At 48.5% G+C, this 19533-nt stretch overlaps 10 protein-coding genes across 10 annotated transcripts; 8 read left to right on the forward strand and 2 right to left on the reverse strand.

Annotated features, from left to right (window-relative positions):
• Positions 1-1762: 1762 nt before the first annotated feature.
• LY89DRAFT_626569 (S-adenosyl-L-methionine-dependent methyltransferase) lies at positions 1763-4178 on the forward strand. The gene has a single exon (XM_018211114.1). It carries the CDS (start codon positions 2190-2192, stop codon positions 3870-3872), a length of 1683 nt encoding a protein of 560 aa, XP_018065317.1. The 5' UTR covers positions 1763-2189; the 3' UTR covers positions 3873-4178.
• A 20-nt stretch (positions 4179-4198) lies between these two features.
• LY89DRAFT_739937 (complex 1 protein) lies at positions 4199-4516 on the reverse strand (the record flags this gene model as incomplete). The annotated part of the gene is made up of 3 exons (XM_018220532.1): positions 4199-4215; positions 4263-4406; positions 4465-4516. 3 exons carry the CDS (start codon positions 4514-4516, stop codon positions 4199-4201), a joined length of 213 nt encoding a protein of 70 aa, XP_018065318.1.
• A 324-nt stretch (positions 4517-4840) lies between these two features.
• Positions 4841-5873, forward strand: LY89DRAFT_596128 (uncharacterized protein; the record flags this gene model as incomplete). Its single annotated transcript, XM_018209898.1, has 3 exons — positions 4841-5191; positions 5300-5470; positions 5529-5873. 3 exons carry the CDS (start codon positions 4841-4843, stop codon positions 5871-5873), a joined length of 867 nt encoding a protein of 288 aa, XP_018065319.1.
• Positions 5874-6849: 976 nt separating this feature from the next.
• On the forward strand, positions 6850-7980 carry LY89DRAFT_253129 (uncharacterized protein). The gene is made up of 4 exons (XM_018206217.1): positions 6850-6950; positions 7003-7168; positions 7318-7428; positions 7481-7980. Exons 2-4 carry the CDS (start codon positions 7047-7049, stop codon positions 7818-7820), a joined length of 573 nt encoding a protein of 190 aa, XP_018065320.1. The 5' UTR covers positions 6850-6950; positions 7003-7046; the 3' UTR covers positions 7821-7980.
• Positions 7981-8678: 698 nt separating this feature from the next.
• Positions 8679-9445, forward strand: LY89DRAFT_253214 (uncharacterized protein). Its single transcript, XM_018206218.1, has one exon. It carries the CDS (start codon positions 8890-8892, stop codon positions 9385-9387), a length of 498 nt encoding a protein of 165 aa, XP_018065321.1. The 5' UTR covers positions 8679-8889; the 3' UTR covers positions 9388-9445.
• Positions 9446-10919: 1474 nt separating this feature from the next.
• Positions 10920-13541, forward strand: LY89DRAFT_541181 (uncharacterized protein; the record flags this gene model as incomplete). The annotated part of the gene is made up of 2 exons (XM_018208181.1): positions 10920-13314; positions 13375-13541. Coding segments are annotated over 2 exons (2562 nt in total), but the record flags the coding sequence as incomplete, so codon positions are not given.
• Positions 13542-14056: 515 nt separating this feature from the next.
• LY89DRAFT_253232 (DNA primase, large subunit) lies at positions 14057-16188 on the forward strand. The gene is made up of 4 exons (XM_018206220.1): positions 14057-14583; positions 14630-15168; positions 15216-15823; positions 15869-16188. The coding sequence occupies exons 1-4, from the start codon at positions 14394-14396 to the stop codon at positions 16056-16058; spliced, it is 1527 nt and encodes a 508-aa protein (XP_018065323.1). The 5' UTR covers positions 14057-14393; the 3' UTR covers positions 16059-16188.
• A 235-nt stretch (positions 16189-16423) lies between these two features.
• On the forward strand, positions 16424-18138 carry LY89DRAFT_759958 (uncharacterized protein; the record flags this gene model as incomplete). Its single annotated transcript, XM_018221491.1, has 4 exons — positions 16424-16511; positions 16717-16799; positions 16939-17210; positions 17258-18138. 4 exons carry the CDS (start codon positions 16424-16426, stop codon positions 17991-17993), a joined length of 1179 nt encoding a protein of 392 aa, XP_018065324.1. The 3' UTR covers positions 17994-18138.
• On the forward strand, positions 18053-18358 carry LY89DRAFT_595653 (uncharacterized protein; the record flags this gene model as incomplete). Its single annotated transcript, XM_018209873.1, has 1 exon — positions 18053-18358. The coding sequence occupies one exon, from the start codon at positions 18053-18055 to the stop codon at positions 18356-18358; it is 306 nt and encodes a 101-aa protein (XP_018065325.1).
• Positions 18359-19047: 689 nt separating this feature from the next.
• LY89DRAFT_253247 (uncharacterized protein) lies at positions 19048-19533 on the reverse strand. Its single transcript, XM_018206221.1, has 2 exons — positions 19151-19533; positions 19048-19102 (listed from the first exon to the last, which is right to left on the reverse strand). Exon 1 carries the CDS (start codon positions 19484-19486, stop codon positions 19250-19252), a length of 237 nt encoding a protein of 78 aa, XP_018065326.1. The 5' UTR covers positions 19487-19533; the 3' UTR covers positions 19048-19102; positions 19151-19249.

A 19533-nucleotide genomic window follows, 5' to 3' on the forward strand; every position in this document is an offset into this window, starting at 1 on the left:
AAGTAATCTCTAGGGGCAGATTGACTGTCTTTGCGCTGCTTTGTCTTGATCGCATGCAAGTGGTGTTCACAAGCTTCAAGTCAAGAGTCGAAGGCTCGGCACCAGACACGTGACTAGTGCCCAACTAACGAGCCTGGTGAGTTAGGTCTGTGCGCTTCAAGGCCATTTGCTCCCTAAAGATATTTCTATAATAATTCCTTAAATTACTATTTAACAATACACTTTAACTTCTTCTTAATCATAGTACCCAAGCACAAATAATAACACTTTGAGATTGTCTGGCTTTATTTAAGTAAAGTAGGTGAGTTTGGTTTTTGGATGCCTGAAAAGCAGCCTGAAGCGCACAAACCTAACTCACCAGGCTTGTAATGACTGAGGCAGCAATGCTAGTGATAGAAGCAGGAACGAAGCAAAGTGATTCAGACAGGATTCAACAGCGGCAGGAACGATCTAATACATATCAAATTTAAAAACTTCTTCTGGTCTGAAATGGAACATCAATTGACGAAAGACTGCTTTATGACAGATCTTACCTTCGGCTCTTCCTTAATAAAGCAAGATACGGGAGCGCTGGGTCTCTGGCATCCTTCACGTCAATCACTATTTAGCGTGGTGTTTTGCAGAAGTTCATTGCTATTGCTCAATTCTCGGACACCAGGTCACCATTCTTTCAACAAATTCAGCTGGACTGAGATTCTTCTGAAACGGGAAGGATCCTGTTCCAGTATTATACACCTATCCTTTCAAGCAGCCAGAACCCTATCTCGTTTATGTCCTGACAATGCTAAACTTGCTGCAAGCCCTTCAGCTACCGCCTCACCTACTCCTCAACACAGAGATCTAGACAAAATTGTTGGCAGCTCAGGTAGTCTCGGGAGAAGGCAGTCTCTGAGATTCGTCTAATATTATGAGATTTGGGTGGAAATCCATCGCGGCTATCAAGCAGCAATCCGATGCGGTCTCAGCGAGTGCTCCCAGAATACGATATGTCTGTTGCAAGTATCTCACATTCAAACGCGGGTATCATTTGACTCGGCAACTCCGTACGGATCGATGATGAGTGCAAGGAGTCTTTCATATTAGATATCTCAAGGGTGTGCTTTGACAATTGTATCATTTCCAACATACAGAAGTCTTTCCACGCGGGTGTCTTCGATTATTTATCTGTTCCTGGATATCTCACCTGCGGTCATGCTGTAATTGAAAGCAAAGTTAATCTGGGGAAGCCAAAAAGTGGTCAGCTTGCCGCGAAACCCCGACCCGGCCTGCTTATAGGTCTTAGACAGCAGCTCGAATCACCGGAGAGGCCTGGACTTGGCGCCATATCTGGCTGCTTGCATGCCCCATTCATTTGAGATATCACGGAGAAACTCCCAAGTCACCAATCACAACCAAAAAGAGCGTTTCGCGTGTTCTCACAAACAGTATTTGGATTGCTTGTCTCCGAATGCTGGGATATCTCTGTCAACTAGGGCGGGGAAAGAGACGTAGCAAAACCTCTCCACACGCATCCCTTCCCCTTCCCCTTCCCCAGCTTCGGCAGGTTGCCCGCTCGAGTGAACAGACCCGACTTCTTACGACACAAACAGGAATGCAATTGGGCTGCTGCGACGTCCCGAGTTCTCCCCCGGCGTTTTTTAACCCATGAATCACATTAAATCTGAGACAATGATGCGCTGAGAAACCTGATCCATGGCCGATGGTCTTCTGCTGCTGAGATATAAGGCTGACGGCCCCGCGAAGATCTCTACTCACCCCGTATACTTACATCAACTGCTGGCCATCCTTTGCCTAACGGATATGATGATTCCCCACGTTGACTGATCTCCTTCTTTTGCCGGACTTCAATCGCATGTTCGATTTCCAGATGCGGAGCAGGCTCGTTGGCCTAGATTTTCACGTGTCCATGTTCCGCTGGCTCTCTACCCATGGTTATAGCGTTTGGATCTTGGTAACGAGTATCATATATCCCCAATGCGGATGATCGAAATTGGCAGGCTGTATTATTATTGATTATTGCGCTGCGGTATTGGTGCAGCGGTGCTGGGAACTTCCCCTCGTGCTACTTGGGGAGAGCAGCCAGCAGCAGCAGCGGAAGCCCCTTCTCCAGATTTTTCATTAGGCAAAATCGCTACCGAGGGACAGGGGGTTGCGCTAGACTCGACCCCTAAGTCGAGATCTCAGGAATCATGTCTGAAGCCGCCTTCTTTTACAACACCACCACCCAGAGACCCGATCGAACAAAACCTCCTTCCGCCCACACGAATATCTCTCAGGTCTCCCAAGCACAGCCGGTGAAGCCAATCTTCAAGAAGTCGCATCCTCACTCGGCCAAGGACACGAAACAGTCGACGCGTCAACGTGCATCGCCCAGTTCAACGTCCACAGACAGCCACTCGTCACACTCTGCACGAACGACACCTCACCATCTAGAGTACGAGCAGGTTGATCCCGATTCTATGCTCTCTACGCCGCTTCCGGACTACAAACACGCAGCAAATCAGACCAACAAGGCAAGAGCCGCTGCTCAGGTTGCCCAAGCAAACCGGAAATCGTCGAGCACATCGGGGAACAGTGCAGAACGCAAACATGCCCTCCAGGTCGCGGCCGCAGAGGCACGAGCTGCGGCGACCGCGAGGTTCGAAAGTGGAGGCAGATCCAGCAGCCTTTCGAGCACAACAGGTTCCAGTGGTCTCACAGCGGTAACCTCGAGTGATCCTCCTTCAGTCGACGAATTTCTCGCACGGCCTTTTTCTCGCCGCAACGGTCGACGATGTTTACGAGACATGACTCTCCCGTATCCGCTCCCTTGCGACCTGGCCGAAATCCATCGCCAAATCCTTCGCACAATGCTGTTATGCCAGGTGTTCAATGGACCTGTCTGCTCGCCAGCCTTCCATACCAAGCCACCCAAGCGGGTGCTTGAAGTGGGTTGTGGCACCGGGTTCTGGAGCATAATGTGCCACAAGCATTTTTCACGACTGGGATTTTCCTCCATCTCCTTTACGGGCGTGGATATTGCGCCGCTCGCTCCGCGCATGGAATCCGACGATGACATGAACTGGCGTTTTGTGCAACATGATTTACGGCGGGTTCCGTTTCCATTCCGCGACGACGAATTCAACTTGATCATGATCAAGGATATGAGTTTGACGACTCCAACGACCGACATGCAGCAGACATACATGGACGAATATCTACGAATCTTGAAACCAGGTGGGACATTGGAGATTTGGGATGGCGATCACTCTCTACGAATGCTGCTACCACATGCGCCTCCATCTATCAGCGCCGACGACGAAGAAAGCGAAGACGAAGAACAGGTGCATACAAATGCCATGGGCACATATACGTTGACACCGCAAACGCCTTTGGCGGCACCGCAGAGTACCTATTTGAATGACTACAATACATGGGTGTCAAAAGCTCTTGAAGCTCGGAAATTGAATCCAATGCCCTGTACGACCATACGACCCATGCTTCTCCAGGAATCGGATCTAACCGAGATTGACAGCCGGCGGCTAGCAATCCCTCTTGGTGAAGTTCGTTGGGAGCGTGAAGGCGTGGGTGGAGCAGTAACACAGGGTACAAATGGCCATGCTATTTCTTCCAAAGGTAAATCTCGAGAAGGTGACCGGAAAACTTTGACGGCAGGTCAAGCTGCATTGCGGAGGACAGCTCTCATGACCGTTGTGCAGATGATCGAAAGTTTGGAGCCTCTCTTGCGTGAAGCTAGTGGTAAGGGCCAGGATGAGTGGGATCGCTGGCAGGGAAATATGATGAATGACTTGCTAAAGCAGAACGGCACATCTTGGGGAGAATGTTTGGAAGTCGGAGCTTGGTGGGCACGGAAGAAGAAGCCACCGGGTTGAAGATTTGTTCATGTAAAGTTGTTTGTGGCGTCTGAAGTCCATGAGTGGTCGAGAGCCAATTTACCCGGCGTGGCAGATTATCACGCGCCACATGAATCCTTTGTGGCATTGCATCTCCATTTGGTTTTTCCGGACCGTGACGCCCGGTTGTACATTTGGCGGGGTTGGGCTCCGAGGCAAGGAGCGAGAGACAAAGCATGGTTCAAATCTTGTCATATCTTTGACGCAATGCTCGATATCTTTTCAGATAGTACCTAGATATACCCATTAGCAATTACCCGTAGCATTGTGAAAGGAATAGTGTTCATGTCAGAACTAGATAGACCTTACAGTGCCTCAATTTCTGTAAGTTGTTAGTTGGGCTGAGACTGGTTATGAGAAAAGACCAACCTTTCTTAACGAACTCTGCTCGCTTGATAGCTTGACGAATCTCTTCGTCGTCCGTCAAACTAGCATTGCTGATGAATGCTTTGTGTAGTCTGGGGCGGAAGTAGTTATACCCCAAAGGATACTCTCGACCGAGGTATAGAAGCTCTGAAAGGTTGAGCACTTGGATACATTCTTCGAGGGTACACAACGAGTATAAGCACACCTTTGTATATGTTGATCACTTCCCTCCTCAATGCTGGGTTTGTAGTAGCCATTGTGAGAAGTAAGGACGATAGTGAGCAGCTTCTTGTTCTTGTCAGATGTTCTGAGGTCGTGTCGGAGATTCAGCTGTCCAGAAGCACGAGCTGTGGTGTGGAGAGCCGGGTCTGCAAAGTCGGAATCGACAAGCAATTAAGAGCCTCAAGTATTCTCTCATGTCCAGTAGAATATCGATGATGAGACCAAGCTCGAGCATAAAACCTCGGAATGCCACGCGGCCGCCTCGGCCCGAGATTTGATCTGAAAGCTCAAGCTACCCCACATTCCACCACTTCTTCTTTTCCTGGCATCTCATTCCGTTCCTGGACATCTGAAGCAGGATGAAAGTCCGACTTCCTCGCCTAGGTCGGAGACCTTGCTTTTCTCTCAGAGCTTTCCACCATCCCGAAGTACTCTCGGAATGCCGGCCCTTCTCTCCCCGCCAATATTCCACGAACAAACCCACACCTTCGAATAACAACGCAAGATGGCTTTCGGAGATCAAGGCAAGGATAGGGAAGTGCATAATGTTTGGGATGGATAAGGAGCAGACGGGGCAAGCTGCTGCCGTGTGCAAGATTCTGGGTGAGGATTGGAGGAACTTGGTTGCGGGGCGGGAAGGGTTCTTGGTGGACAGGAAGAGGGCCGGATTGCTTAGGCAGGAGGTTGTTTGGGGAGAGATGGACTCAATGGTTCGTAATCTCTTCTCTGGAGGCACTTCTCTGTTTGTTTAAGACAATGGTGCCCGAGAAGTGCTGCGGGACCCTCAAGTTATCCAGGAAGAATCTGACAAAGCACAGGGTCATGTCAACAACGTTACCTATGTTCGATATGCTGAAAGTGCAAGGATTGGCTGGGCATACAATTACGCTTTACATATTGACCCAGAGAATAAAGATCGTTGGACCGAGCTTTGGACACCTCGGGGTGATGGTTTAATTTTGAGGTCTATCAGGACGGCTTACAAATTTGTACGTCTCTTGCAGTCACACCAATCTTTACAAGGAGCAACACACTAATCCCCAATAGCCAATGACATGGCCAGACTCCATCTCCGTCTTTCACAAGCTCGCTCAACGTCCTTCACCTTCCGATTCCCATTTTATACTCGATGTTATGATTGTTTCGGAATTACATCAACGTCCAGCAGCAAGATGTGTTGAGGATATCGTTGTATATGATTATAAAGCCGGGAAGAAAGTAGAGATACGGCCATTCATGATGAAAGCGTTCGAGCATGCTTGGGAAGAACAGGAAGATACAAAGCGGAAAGTGGAGCAGAGAATACGTGATATTGAGGAAAAGGTTGCGGATTTGGAGGCAGGGACTTGGAATAAAGTCGGGGCTGTTGAGGATATGGGAAGTGGGACATAGACTTTGGGGAAGAGGTAGATGATTGTGCATTTGTCGGTGTTGAAGGTATGTTTGAAATCCCGAGAATGGTCAACATTTGGAAAATCAATGCTCAAGGTTGGGACCTTCAATTTATGCAGTTCAGTTGAGCCTGTAAGAAGGCTGCGCCAAAGAAAGCAGTTGCTGCCTCGAAGTCTACTACCGCAATGACAACTGAATCCAAGGCTCCCGCCAAGAAGGTTTCTCCTCCAGCAAAGGCTGTTGCCCTAAAGACCAAAGGTGTGAAACGAAAGGCTGATGCTTCAGGCGATGCACTACCTGCAGCAAAGAAGACCAAGACCGGTAATATTTCGGAGAGTGAAGCGTGCTTTTGTTGTTGCATAGAACCAAGTTCAGTGTTGGAAAATTCGCGGAATATTTTGGTCTGTTTAAGTTGGTAAGAGGTGAAAGAGATTCTTTTCTAGAGGCGCAATACAAGACGCCCTCAGCCGGCGAGACAATCAATCGACACCACATATCAGATCAGAGATGCAACATTGCAACTATACTGTCTTCAATCCCTCTTCCAACATTCAGTTGTTGACCTCAACTTCCAGAAATCCTCAGTTGGCAGAAGTTTGATCGAGGAAGCCAGTCATCTTTTGTTTGTACGAATCTGTTTCCATTCACTGTCCCACATTCAATTCATCTTCTCTCGCGGAGATATCCTATCAGCTTCAAGGAAGCTTGCATGAGTCTGATCCCCGCACTGTCGATATTTTTAGTCTTTCTCAGCCGCATTGTGGCGTCAGGTACCCTCTTGTTCCGAAGCCACATACAAATTGCAATCTCCCACTTGCCTTGAACTTGCATTCAGCTTCTCGTTCTCGAGTATTCTAACCCGTCCAAGCATTCTTACGCCTCCTTGGTGTGAAGGTGTTTACTGGGTTCTCCTTCGTCTGAAGTTTGCTGGTCCTTTTTCCTTCTTCGGATCTTTTCAGCGCCAAGGCTCGTGCGCTGCATGAGGAGCGATTAGCGGGGTGCTTAATATTGAACATAGCTCTCTCCTTGACCCATCAGAGCGGGATTGAATGACTTTGGGTTGACGGACCTCCGGTAGTGCGCTCATGCCAACAAGAAATTTGACTTGATTAACGTATTGTTCTGTTAGTGCCAGGGGTATGTTGGTCCCCGAGCAAGAGGATTGGGTAATGGATGAGGGGACATGCAGTGAGACGATGTTTTCGGGACCTGATCGTCAAAGACACGAGGGTCAGGGCGATGTGTAAGGTAGCACTGACACCGTCAGGCGAGGCTGATGGAGTTGGAATTCAAAGGTATATGAGCTCCCGTCCTGTTTTCCACAAGTTGTGTTTTCCTCAACTGCAGATGCTGCGAATCCAAATTCACTGCAAGCATCTCAAGATGAAGAGCATCATCGCAGCCTCGTCCCTCCTTCTTGGCCTCACAGCTGCCAACCCTGTAGCTATGCCACTAGAAGTAGTCAGCGAGCGCAATGGAACCCAACTTGTCCCCCGAATGGCACTTTACCAAAGGACTTCATCTCACCATCCCTAATCGTTCCGGTTTCTGCCAAGTAAGTTGCTTCTGTTCTGTCTCCAAAATGAATCGCACCTAACAACTCTTAGACTCCCCAACGTCGCCTTCGGACCTACAAACTTCCCCATCATAACTCCCAATGACTTCTGCAGCATTTTCAACCAGATAATTCCACCCTCCGCCGTGAACAAGACCTGCACCTTGGAATTCCTCTTTCCCTCACACTCCCAGACACTGGCTCCTTACGCCTATTCCGGCGGCGGCCACTTCACCTTCACTGGCTATGCTTTCGGCTCGGGAGCCACGCCTCAAACGACGTATAATCATCAACCACCTGCGGGACCAAGTCCGCCACAACCACCAGCCGTGCTGAAGCCTGGAATGCGTACACGATTAACGTGGGTGGGTGTGCGATTCAGGAGGGTATGAGCGGACTGGAGGTTAGTGGGTTGCTTTGCAGTGATGATACTACCTTTTTATTTGAGCAGAGTAGTAGCGAGTGTCCACTCGGGTTTTTTGTTGGGATCAGTTAAATGTAATCTTTTGAGGGGCACAATGAGTGAGGTATGATAGATGTTGAGGAGAATAGCTGGTGAGGTGAAGTAATCTAATTTATATTCAATGCTTGAGGTGATCTTGTTTGCTTCGAAAATTTAAGAATGCATTACTTAGGTTCTTTTCTGCCACTTTGGTAAGCTGATCTCTGTCTTTTCCCAGACTTGGTCTTGAAACGAACATCCCTCTTTGGTATGTGTGGATGTTACGTTCTAGCTTTGGGGCTGCAGACTTCCAATGACTTCTGCGAAATATCCAAGAGAGAATTATACAAAAAAGTGACACAACCAATGCTGCAACTACTCCACAGCAGCATCCTCAAGACCTGCTCAACCAGCAGGTCCAAAATCTTCACACTTGTGGATCACCTTAGATCACCATCTTTGTGATAGATCTAACAGAAATATTTCCAATGTGGGCAATGTGAATGATCCTCAGTAACCAACATACACATGGCAAGGAGAGTAGAGAACAAACATATCTCAGTAACTCAATTGAAAACCTTGCTGATTCAGCAAAATTTTGGAACATGGGACATGGAACAAGGAAGTTTGGGAGATTTTGAACTACTAATCACTCATATCACGTCCAGCTCCTAGGCCCAACTCGCGATGAACAGAAAGAAATGCTGTGGAGAAACATGTGCTCACGTGAGGTCGGAGGAGGTACCTAGGTACTTCCGCTTATGAGTCAACCTTTTCTGAAGGTCTGGAACAAAGTAAGCAAGCCAACCTCTTCTCTTTAATGGACGTATCAGAAAATTCTGACATGCAAGATCCTTCATCCAGCTATGCGTTGGACAAATAAGGACGAAGTTCGTCCTTGGCGGGTATTTCTCAACCACTCGTCACCGCCATCAAGGCAGGTTTCTCCTCGCTGGCGTTTGCGGTGAGTCGATGATTCAGCCATCCTCTGCCACTGTTTCAGCTTCCGTCTATGTCGTATGTTGACTTGGACTCATACCCGTCACATCCTGTTGATCCGATGTCGCCGGTATCTTCGGCTTCAACGATGCGGGGGAAGTGGAAGCCAAGACCACCATCGAAAACAGAAACACACACGCACAGATCGACATCGATATCATGTCAAAAAGAGAACTACCACTGACTGTGACACCAGCGGAAAGGGGAAAGTAAACATGCGATACGATCATCCACTGAGAGTTCTGCCCACACCTCCATTACCGGGAGTCGAGCGAGTGAAGGCTTTTCTCAAGTGCCGACGGCTTCGGAAATGCAGGGTGACATGTGCTGAGTTGTCGAATCTTGAGTTGACGGACAGGGGGAAGAGGAGAAAATACTGCTTTCCTGTCTCCTTCGCACACGAGACTGGAATTCCTGGATGCAAGAGTGGGAATAATGCAGAGCCGTGCCAGCAAAGAGTACAAGGCGTAACCCTACGGCGCAAAGACGCAACCTGCTTATCTCTTCATATTAGATAAGGATCGACGACGCAACCTTATCCTTATTGTCGCGAATGGAGACGAGAAGACGCTATTCCACCACGGGGGCTGAAAGTGCGGAAAATCTCTTCTTCCTGGTGGTTGAAGGATTTTACTTACTTGACTCGCGCTTGCTGAGTGGCGGAGGGTTCATGCGGTGAGTAGGTAAGCCGGCAACCGTGCATCTGAGTTTGATGAATATGAGGCAATCGATATAGCTTTTCGGTGCCTTTTAAATGGGTCTCAGGTAATTCGTGGCTAATTGCGAGGCATCTCTGCATGGCTACATGGTGGGCGGCATGCTGATTCGAGGCTGGTGTTCATTAAAGATATACTAGACGTATACTAGACTCGAGCTATAGAACCGTTTGGTTTTCGGTCCAAGTGGACCGAGGAAGCAACCCACTCTTGCGGAGGGACGAATGGAGTCTTGACACAGAGAAATATTGAGAGGCAGGGAAGAAGAACTGAGTTTCAAGACGGAAGGATGCAGACATGGAGAGAACAGAAAATAGAGAAGAGACGAGGCGGACACTGTAATCAGATATGTATGTTTGGCCTTTGAGGTGATGCATCTCGAAGAATTCAGATCGTTGACCCCGCAAAAGCTTCATACCTAACCTTGCATCTTGCTTGCATTGGCATGTCGTGAGGACTTTATTCCCGGTGTGGTTCTGATATTGGACCCTGGACTCTGCAACTGTTGATATATACCTACAGCTCTGATGTGCGCGCTTGCCTCGTCTGTGCCGGTCTGCCTCCGGTCGGAGGATTTCTCGCGGGTGTGAGCATCGGCATGAGTACTAACTCAGGATGCTGTACGCCGTGTTGCATGGCATGGGGTGTGATGAGATGGGAACATGCGATCTGTTGCAGCAAAGCCTTGGGTGGACTGGACTTTGCGGGTGGCTTGAGTGGATTCGTTAGGGACATTTGGCGGCGAGGGAGTTTGTTTCTTCCAGGTCGAGTACATACCGATTCGTAATCCAACTTGGGAGGGAAAAAGAGCCTGGAAGATGTTGTTCTGGTAATTTGCATGCAGCATGAGAGTAGAGTGAAGTTTGGCAGTTGTAACTGGTGTAATATGTATATGTCTCTGCTTTGAACTGCTGATTCAGACTCATTCATGCTCGACATGCACACCACGGCAACTCAGCCGCGGCTACACCACTTCAGGCCTGCTCCAACTCGACTACCGTAGTCGCCAAAACAAGCATCAGTCAGTGCAGCAGCGCAGAGTGCAGTGCAGTGAGTCCAGCGTCAACCTTCAACTTCCTTCTTTCTGTCCCACAATACGGAACGAACGAAATCCAACAACCTCCACCTGCACCACCACCCACGGCTCGTCAGCAATTCTTCGAATGAAGGCACGACGACCACATCCCATCATCATCCACCGTCCACGACGTTTCGCATTCCCTCATCATTGCTAGAGGGAGGTCCTGGGACGCACCTTCCATCTTCCAGGCTGAGGTCCGCGCAAAGGCTTCTATTTAGCTGACTCGGAAGTCGCTCTGGGTCAGCATAATCGCATGCCTCGCGGACCCAACACAAGCAAGCGACAGCAGGGTGCTGCGAATCAACGAGACACCAGGCACGAGAATGGTCTTGTAGGTCCAGGCAAGCGGGTACAGAAGCAGAAGAGTAACGGTCATCTCAATGGGCATGCCAAGTCTCCTGACAGCAACTCGTCAACACCACCGCTTCCTGGAACTCCTCCACCGACAACGAATGGACATGCGCGGCATCCGATCCTTGGAGAGCACACGGTTGATCCAAAGGTGGTAGGAGAAGCTGTAAGGAGAACGTCGGTCAGTGGGTACTCGGATTCTTCTGCATCAGAGGTCTTCCAGCACACACCCGGCACCGCTGCAATGCAGGAGAATCACCGCCAGATCGACGTTGGCGCCCTTAAGAACCCTTCTGTACATCGAGACTCGATCAATCTCGTCTTGACTGTTCTTCAATCATGTCCTCTGCGCGACACGCTTGCCATTCTCATCGTCCTACTCCAGATTCCACCTACCTTTCTCTCGATCGTACACTTCCTCTTTGCAACCTTGACATTCGTCCCTCCTTCGACTGCGACGTCTTCTGGCTTGAGCTTCACGGACATTCTACAAGGAACGTTGGGTACACCCTCTATTGGCACAATCTTTCTCATTGATATGGTTGTGTTGCTGGTGTGGTTGTTCTTGGCAAGCCCTCTTCAGGATATCGCGTTGGATCTAGCACAGACTGTAATTGCATTGACGCTGGGAGGAGGGACAAGTGGGAAGGAAGCAGGGACGAAGAACGTGTTATGGTGCATCTGTATCATATGGGTCTCTCACCTTTTCCGAAACGGGAGTATCAAGCAAGGCGGCCTGCGAGCAATCATTGAGTCAAATCTCCGTTCACCAGATCCCGATGATCCTCTCGAGCCAAGTTCGCCAAATGGGAACAAGAGGCATGGTTTGATTCGCAGCATTTTAGCAATTCATATTCTTACACAGGGAGTTGTTCGATACATACGGGATTGGTATGTTAGGAGGGAGAAACGGGATCATTCAGCATCCATAGGAGATCCGGAAGCGGGCAAACCGACGGCTGATGCGAGCGATTCGGCGTTGACGACGGGTGCTGAGACCGATTCATCGATCTCTCTGGGCACCGCGGCGACATCGAAGAAAAAGAAGAAGCACAGCGCGCAAGTTCGTATACGGCAGCCTCTATGGGCTGCTCTAGCGAGTACAAAAATAGTCATGGTAAAAGAGTACGAAACATCACATACAGCGGCCGAGTCTGCGGGCACAAACGCGACAGATATGAACAATCTTGGAAATGCACCTTTCAATGCTGAAGCAGACAGGATCTGGGTGACTTATGTTGGGTCCGATGAAGTCTACTTCAGTACCAGTTTTTTCCCCATTCATACACCACAACCGCCGGAGGAGAGGAGCAGCGGGGGAGTTGATAGGTCGAAACCGTTTTATGTCAGGGTGAATAGGGCGCTATGGCAGCTAACACGGATTAATGTCATCAACGATCCCGCATCACCATCAGGGCAAGAAACGAGATGGAATGGTGAAATCTTTGGACTTGCACCGACGTCCAATTACCAGTGTGACTTTCACAGCTCGGTAGACGATTCTATCATCTTTTCTACCAGCGTCCGCACTTTACAATCCCTCACCACCGATTTGGCGATTTCACCAAACCCACAAATCACAGGCCGTCCTGGATCCCCCATCACGACGCTTAAGACATCCATTGCCAGCGCTGAACTCAGACTGACTGAAGAACGGAATCGTCAGAAACGTGAGAAGCGAGATCAGCAGAAGAAGCTTGGTGGTCTGAAGAAGGAAATTGATAGGCTTACCACTGGAATTTCATCAACTGGCGGTAATGATGACAAGTTGAGACAGAAAGCTCAACAAAGTCAGTTGCATATGAAACAAGCAGAAGAAGCGACTGCTGCCCTCGAGTCTCAAATCGAGAGACTCGAAGCAGTTCCCACTGATGATACTTCTCTCTACATGGATTCGAAGGGCAAGATCCAGTCTGCACGCGATCAACACAAAAGACTCCTGGGCGAGCTGAATGCTGCCAAGCAAAAAGCCGAGCGCCACCTCCACGGTCTGAAGAATGAGCTCACTAGCATTCAGCAGAAGTGCGAGAGCAAGCAAACTCGTGTATCCCAGCTCAATACCAAGCACGAAAGTCTCACTGATGCGAATGCCAAAGGTCTCGACGAGGTTCAACGCAAGGAATCCGAACGGGAAGCCCAACGAAAGAGACGAGAGCAGATTCTCACTTTTTACAGAGAGCGTCTTCAAGCCAAACTTACCGAGGTCCAGGAAGGGAGCACCGCTCTCTCTGCACTCGATTCGGCCATTGAAATCGTCCAGCAACAGGTTGCAGAAAAGGAGGCATCATATATGCAGAGTCCTGCGGCTAGCAACCAGAATCTGAGCATTGGCTTCGGCTCTGATGTGATTGCTGAAGGCGTCTCGAGCAGCTATCCTTGGAATCCCATGCCTGCAACTTCCGGTCCGTACTATGGAAGCCCTTACGGGCCGATGATGAGCATTGCAGCAACAGGATCACCCCATGGGAGCAGGACTCGAGGACGAAGCTCTAGTATGCTGAGCAATGTCTCTGGCTTTACTCAAAGTGATGATGGCAACAGTGTTGGTCCAATTGGTCCTGGTAGAGGTCTTTCGTGGGAGGATGCTCGTGAAGAGAGGAAAGGTAGCAGTGGAAGCGGCAGCGGTAGTGGCAGCAAGTCTGGTTCTGTCAGTGATCCTCGAAGTCCTGTCATGGGTGAGGCAAAGGTTGCTAGGTGGTGAATGGTTGTTTGTTCTGTCTACAGTCGAAAACGCAATGTGATGTGTTCGTTACTCCTACATGCGTCTATGCCTGAATCGTGAAGTCCATGCCGAGGTAGGTGATGAGACGGACCTCTTTTTGAACTTGTGGTCAACTGAAAGAGGAGATGATATTCATTGACCCACAGACTCGAGTTCTGCGGGGCTCTGGTAGCTGAAGAGGGCTTTTTTTTGCGTTTCTTGCGGTCATAGTATATTGAATTGAGGTAGGACATCAAGAAGTGGTGATGTCGAGGTGAACATCAAGCCAAGCGGTGATGCAGGAGAGCACAGAATTCTGAAATTATCCAAATGAAGCCGAACGGGCGCTATCTATCGAATTTTCAGAACAGCTTCTATCAGCTCGTCCCGTCCCGAAATCTGATCTTCCTCTAGGATTCAGATTAAAGCCACAAGGTTGATGATCGCTTTGTTGCATGTCGGAACCTTTCAGCCCCCAAGGACAAGAAGAGGGAGGAGGTTGTGATCTCCCCCTGACTCGGCTCGGGTTGTACAGATCTCGCTAGAGGTTTTAGCGGGCCGGGTCTTCGGAACGCGCTCGCCTGAATTGATTTTTGGCACGTCGTCGCGTCTGAACGCGTCGTCCTCAATTTCGCGATTCAACAACATTTTGCAACAACGACGATATTCGCAACAATGATCAGACAGGACTTTTCGCGTATCGATCCGAAGAGGAGGACGGGACTGGATCATAGGAAGAAACAGTTTGCAACACCAGTGTACCAGAATTTGGAGTACAAGCACAGGTTGAACTTCTACGTTACGCCTCCAACGGCGGACATCACTCTCGAGCAATTCGAGCAATGGGCCATTGATCGTCTGCGAGGTATGCTGTTCTCGTGCGAAAAGCTATTAGATGCTAATATTCGCAGTTCTGGCCGAGCTTGAAGCATGCTCGTTCAGGAATAAATCTCCCGCCGAAACTGCAGAGCACATGAAGCCACTGCTCCAAAAATACCTCCCTCTCGCATCCTCGAGCTCAGGATCCTCGACTCTGCAAGCCGAAAGACAGAAGGATCACTACAGCCACTTCATCCTTCGACTCGCATTCGCATCAACGGAGGACCTGCGACGGCGATTCTCCCGTGTCGAGTCGATGTTGTTTCGTCTCAGGTTCCAAGCGGATGATTTGAAGGACCGACAGGCGTTTGTCGAGAGTCTAAATTTGGATTGGGAGACTGTTAGTAGCGAGGAGAGAGCGATGTATGCGCCACAATTGCAGGCTGCCGGTGGCGGATATCCGAAGAATATTGAGGAGGAGAGCTTTTTCAAGGTAGATTGGGAGAGAGTGCCCGAATTGGTGGAGAATCGAAGGGTATTTCTGAATGCTGGGATGGCGTATGTTCCAGGGAGAGAACAACTTTCTATGGTTGTAGCAGAGTTTACCAGTCGATTGGATAAAGCTCTTGAGGTTTGTGGATTGCTTTTCCAAACAGAATGCTCCGCTAATGATTGCAGCTTACTTCTCGTGCATTACCCCGCCTCGATGAGGACGATCGATTGACTCCAATTCTCAACCATCTCTCCCAGAATTTCACTACTCCAGATGCAAACTATTCCAACTCTACGACTGCATTGCCTGGAGCTGATATCTCGGCACGGAATGTCGATGCTCTTTCTGCCTCATTCCCACTATGCATGCAACACCTGCATCGCTCACTTCGCCGAGATGCACATCTCAAGCATTATGGACGTCTACAATACACATTGTTTCTCAAGGGAATTGGACTCAATCTGGAAGAGTGTCTGGTGTTCTGGAGGTCATCATTCAGCAAGATCACAGACGATGTTTTCAACAAGGAGTACAGATACAATGTTCGACATGCTTATGGAGATGTGGGTGGTGATTCGAATAGAAGAGGGAATGGATACAGCCCATTTTCCTGTCAGAAAATTTTGACAGAACATCCACCAGGACCAGGAGAAGCACATGGATGTCCATACAGGCATTTCAGTGTGGATAACTTGACTGCTCTTCTACAGCAAGTGGGCGTGAAAGATCATGAGGTGTTGCGAGGTGTGAAGGAGGACAAGGAGAAGATGAAATATCATTTGGCTTGCAATAGGTATGTTCCACCTCCAGTCTTTTGATGCGATGCTGACTCAGATAGGGTGTTTGATTATGTCCACAAGCAGGAGATCAAGAAAGTCAAGGATGATGGAACCTGGACAAGTGCACAATTGGAAACACTGGTACATCCAAACGAGTACTTCAAAAGGAGTTACCTTCTCAAGAATCTTGGCAAGAATCCTGTAGAAGTAAAGGAGGAAGAGAAACCGGATGTAGCTATGGAGGATTGAATGTCATTACAGGGACGGAAATAGGCTGGCTTGGCGTTTGGCGTTCAAGGGGGTCAACTGGTGGAATGAGTAATGATGTATTGAGCCGTAAGTATCATGCAACTGGGTGCACAACTGCAGAATCCCGAGCATTGCTTCCAACTTCGCCTTCGAAAGGAGATGTAAACACGTGAGCATAAATATCAAATGGCGCTAGTGTGCCATTCAAGGAGTTTCTTTTCATACACCAACCTTCTTTCTAGCCCTCTTTTGCAAATTTTGCGATTACTTGTTTCCACATCTTTCACCATCAAATCCTGATTCTTGCCAAAAGCGCAACAGTCTTTGGAGCTTTTTGTTGAGAGGGGAAAAGCGCGAAAGCGAAGATGGCACCAACGACAGCGGAAGTCGAGAAAGCAGATCGGCTGAGGCTGGAGGGTAATGAGTTGTATAAAGAGAATAAGTTGCTTAAAGGTCAGTCTCTCTTTGTTGATGTTCAAACTTGCGGCGCTCTGGGAATATGGTTTTCTGGCCCGCTTTACTTGCTCGTTCGAGGCTTGCGAATTTCGTTTGCTGGCTGTCAGGAGCGCAATGGAAAGGGACTCCTCCCGTTACAAGAGCGATTTCGGACAATCTTCGTTACCAGTCATCATCACTTTTATGTTACTAACACCGACAGCCATCCAAAAGTATCGCGAATCCGCGAAACTGGTACCCAACGACGCCGTTCCGCTCGGTAATCTCTCAGCAGCCTACTACGAGGTGGGAAAATACAAGCAATGCATCACGAGAATATATGCGAGAGCTGGTTTGTCAATACTACCTTGATCGACATGGACTATTACAATCATCTCCTGGACAAGGACACCTACCAGCTTGCCACATGTTACTTTGTACGCAGATCATGGATAAAGATATGCCAACTCAGCCGGACTTTCCAAATGGCTTGCTGGAGTACCTCACTCCAATATTCATCGATACCGCAAAAGCCATGAAGAAACTTAAAGGCAGGTTCCAGATTGAGGCAATGGTTGGCGATGCCCTTGATCTCTGTGAGAGCCTTCGTTTTATATTATACCATGATGCTGCAGACCCTAGCGCTACTGCCGCTATCGGTACCCGCCCCAAAGAGTTCCCAGTCTTGTTTGACAGAGTTCACTTGAGCAATATTCCGTAAGAACAGTTGCCCAATCTCATGATTCGAAGCTAATAGTTGATAGGGATTATATGTGTGGCAATCTCTCAGCTTGTCTGTTCGTTCCACCACTACCTAAAAGTATATCGTCGAGCCATTGGCAGCAATGTTGTCTGCGAAAGGGAAACTTATTCGATAGTTACGAGACATATCTGGCCGAGTACCAACGCATCACCGACCCCACAATGCTCAAGCAGCTTACTCAGGTGAAGATGATATCCGAATTCGACGATTATCAGCCTATGGTAGAATATCTGACGTATAAGGTTGCTGATATCTTACCTATGAGCCACGGAAAGCTTCTTCCCAAGGCACCATTTTTCAGATGGTTCTATGCCCTCTTCTTTCGACTGGCCCTGCCATTTGAATATGATGGTTCAGGGGTGAATCTAATCATCTACACTCCTTTGAATCTCACAGTACTCTTCCACCTCCTAGCTCACTTGAAGACTCTTGGCTACCCCGCACACTGTCTTTCAGATGTCCTCCTCGCGATCATCGAGAACAAAGTCGTCACTACCAGCCGATCCCCACGAAGTTCTCCAGCACTTCCGGAAGACGTTGAATACGACAATCCTGAACGAAAGCTCTCCACTGCTCCTTTCTCCTATGAAATGAAAACTTTGGCAGTGATGTTTCAAAATCAGCACCTCCATTCTCATTGCCATCGCTCTCCCTACTTCCTGAAGGCATTCACAGATACACATTCTCCTTGCCTCACGATGGAGCATACGTCTTCAATCATACCACCGCGACCTTAGGTCTAACCTTCTTCAAGACCTCTGCTCTCGATGCACTTCGAAAAGGCAGTATTCAGACCATGCGAACATTTGCTACCTCATCTACTCGTGACCTCCTTGATACGAGTGTCGATGAATATACTAGGGCAAACTACGAAGACCCAGCATTTGAAGGTCTCAGAGAGCAAGGTGCGATACTCTGGATCACATTTGATTGGGACATGAAGACTTTCAAGGCGACAGCATGGATGCCTGATGCTGTTCTCCACATGATGAAAGCTTCGAAGTGGGAATGTGGGCTCACGAGAATGGATACGTGGGAATGTCTGTACAATGATTCGCCCTTCGTCAGAGGTGTTGTAGGAAAGGGTGAGTGCTGGATCTGATTGGGCTCGGATAGCATCAAGTGTCCACTTGGTCGTGGTTTTGGAGCTATTGAGCAGATCTTTGTTCAGCACTTGAATTAACCCATCACTTGCGCCTTTCTTGATGTCCTTCGAATTATTGAAGCTGTGTTCACTGTGAAGTTTGCTTCTCGCTAACGATATTGCAAATATTTATTCCATAATGTCCTGCATTATCTATTGTTTTGCTGCAGCTTCCTCATTGGACATTTATTAATGCCTCTAACGTCCATCCCTGCGTGCCGGAAAACCCTACGTGCCGGAAAAATTAGCCGGTACTTTGACTTCAAGCATTTAAAAATCTATGCACACCGCAATATCTCCTTTTAAAATTTATAAGTTATGTTCCGTGGCCACTCCCGAACACCCTGAATGCCTCCGAATGAAACAATCAAGTTTGCGTTGTCACCCTCACGCCTGATTTGCAAATAGTATCCTTTTATAGCGTAATAGACTTTTTCTATTATAGCTGCATTACCGAGCTCATGCTATCTCCAAAACTTATAAAAGGGTCTTAGCTGGGCTCTCAGGCCTCCCTACTAGACAGGAAATCGTGAACAACTTTGTGGCGGCTGTGGCGTGCAGATTCATGCAAGATCACCACGCGGGTCGGTACCTCGGATCAAAGCGAGTGACGATCTTTGTGGGGAGCAGCCCCACATGCCCGATTCCGGACCTGCATTTCGAAGCCTTGATCCAAACGATCACGTGATATTTTGCCTGGAACTAGTCGATGTCAGCAGAGGTGCCTTATTTTAAAGCTCAAATACTCACGCTGAGTACTTATAAATTACGAACCGTCAGTTCTATTATACATATTCATGAGACTGTAATACGCTTCAAATTCTATCAAGTTTATCCATCTTCAGTACTTCAGATTAACAGTGCAACATCCTCTTGCTCAGCCTTCCATGTATTTAAAGCTGTGCAAAATGAAATAGAATCTGGATAATTAACTCCCAAGATACGTTTCCGTAACTGTACACATTCTTCCATAAGTCTTACAGCTTCAATTTCTTTACCGCTTCCTTTCCACGTAAACGCCAAGTTGTTCATACTGGTCAGCGTGTCAGGGTGGTCCACTCCGAGCTTCGTCTTGCGAGTCTCCATGACTTGCACGTCCAGCTTTTCAGCATCATCCCACCGGCCTTGGTTCC

The sequence above is a fragment of the Mollisia scopiformis genome (assembly GCF_001500285.1).
Source record: "Mollisia scopiformis unplaced genomic scaffold LY89scaffold_25, whole genome shotgun sequence".
NCBI classification, from domain to species: Eukaryota; Fungi; Ascomycota; class Leotiomycetes; order Helotiales; family Mollisiaceae; genus Mollisia; species Mollisia scopiformis.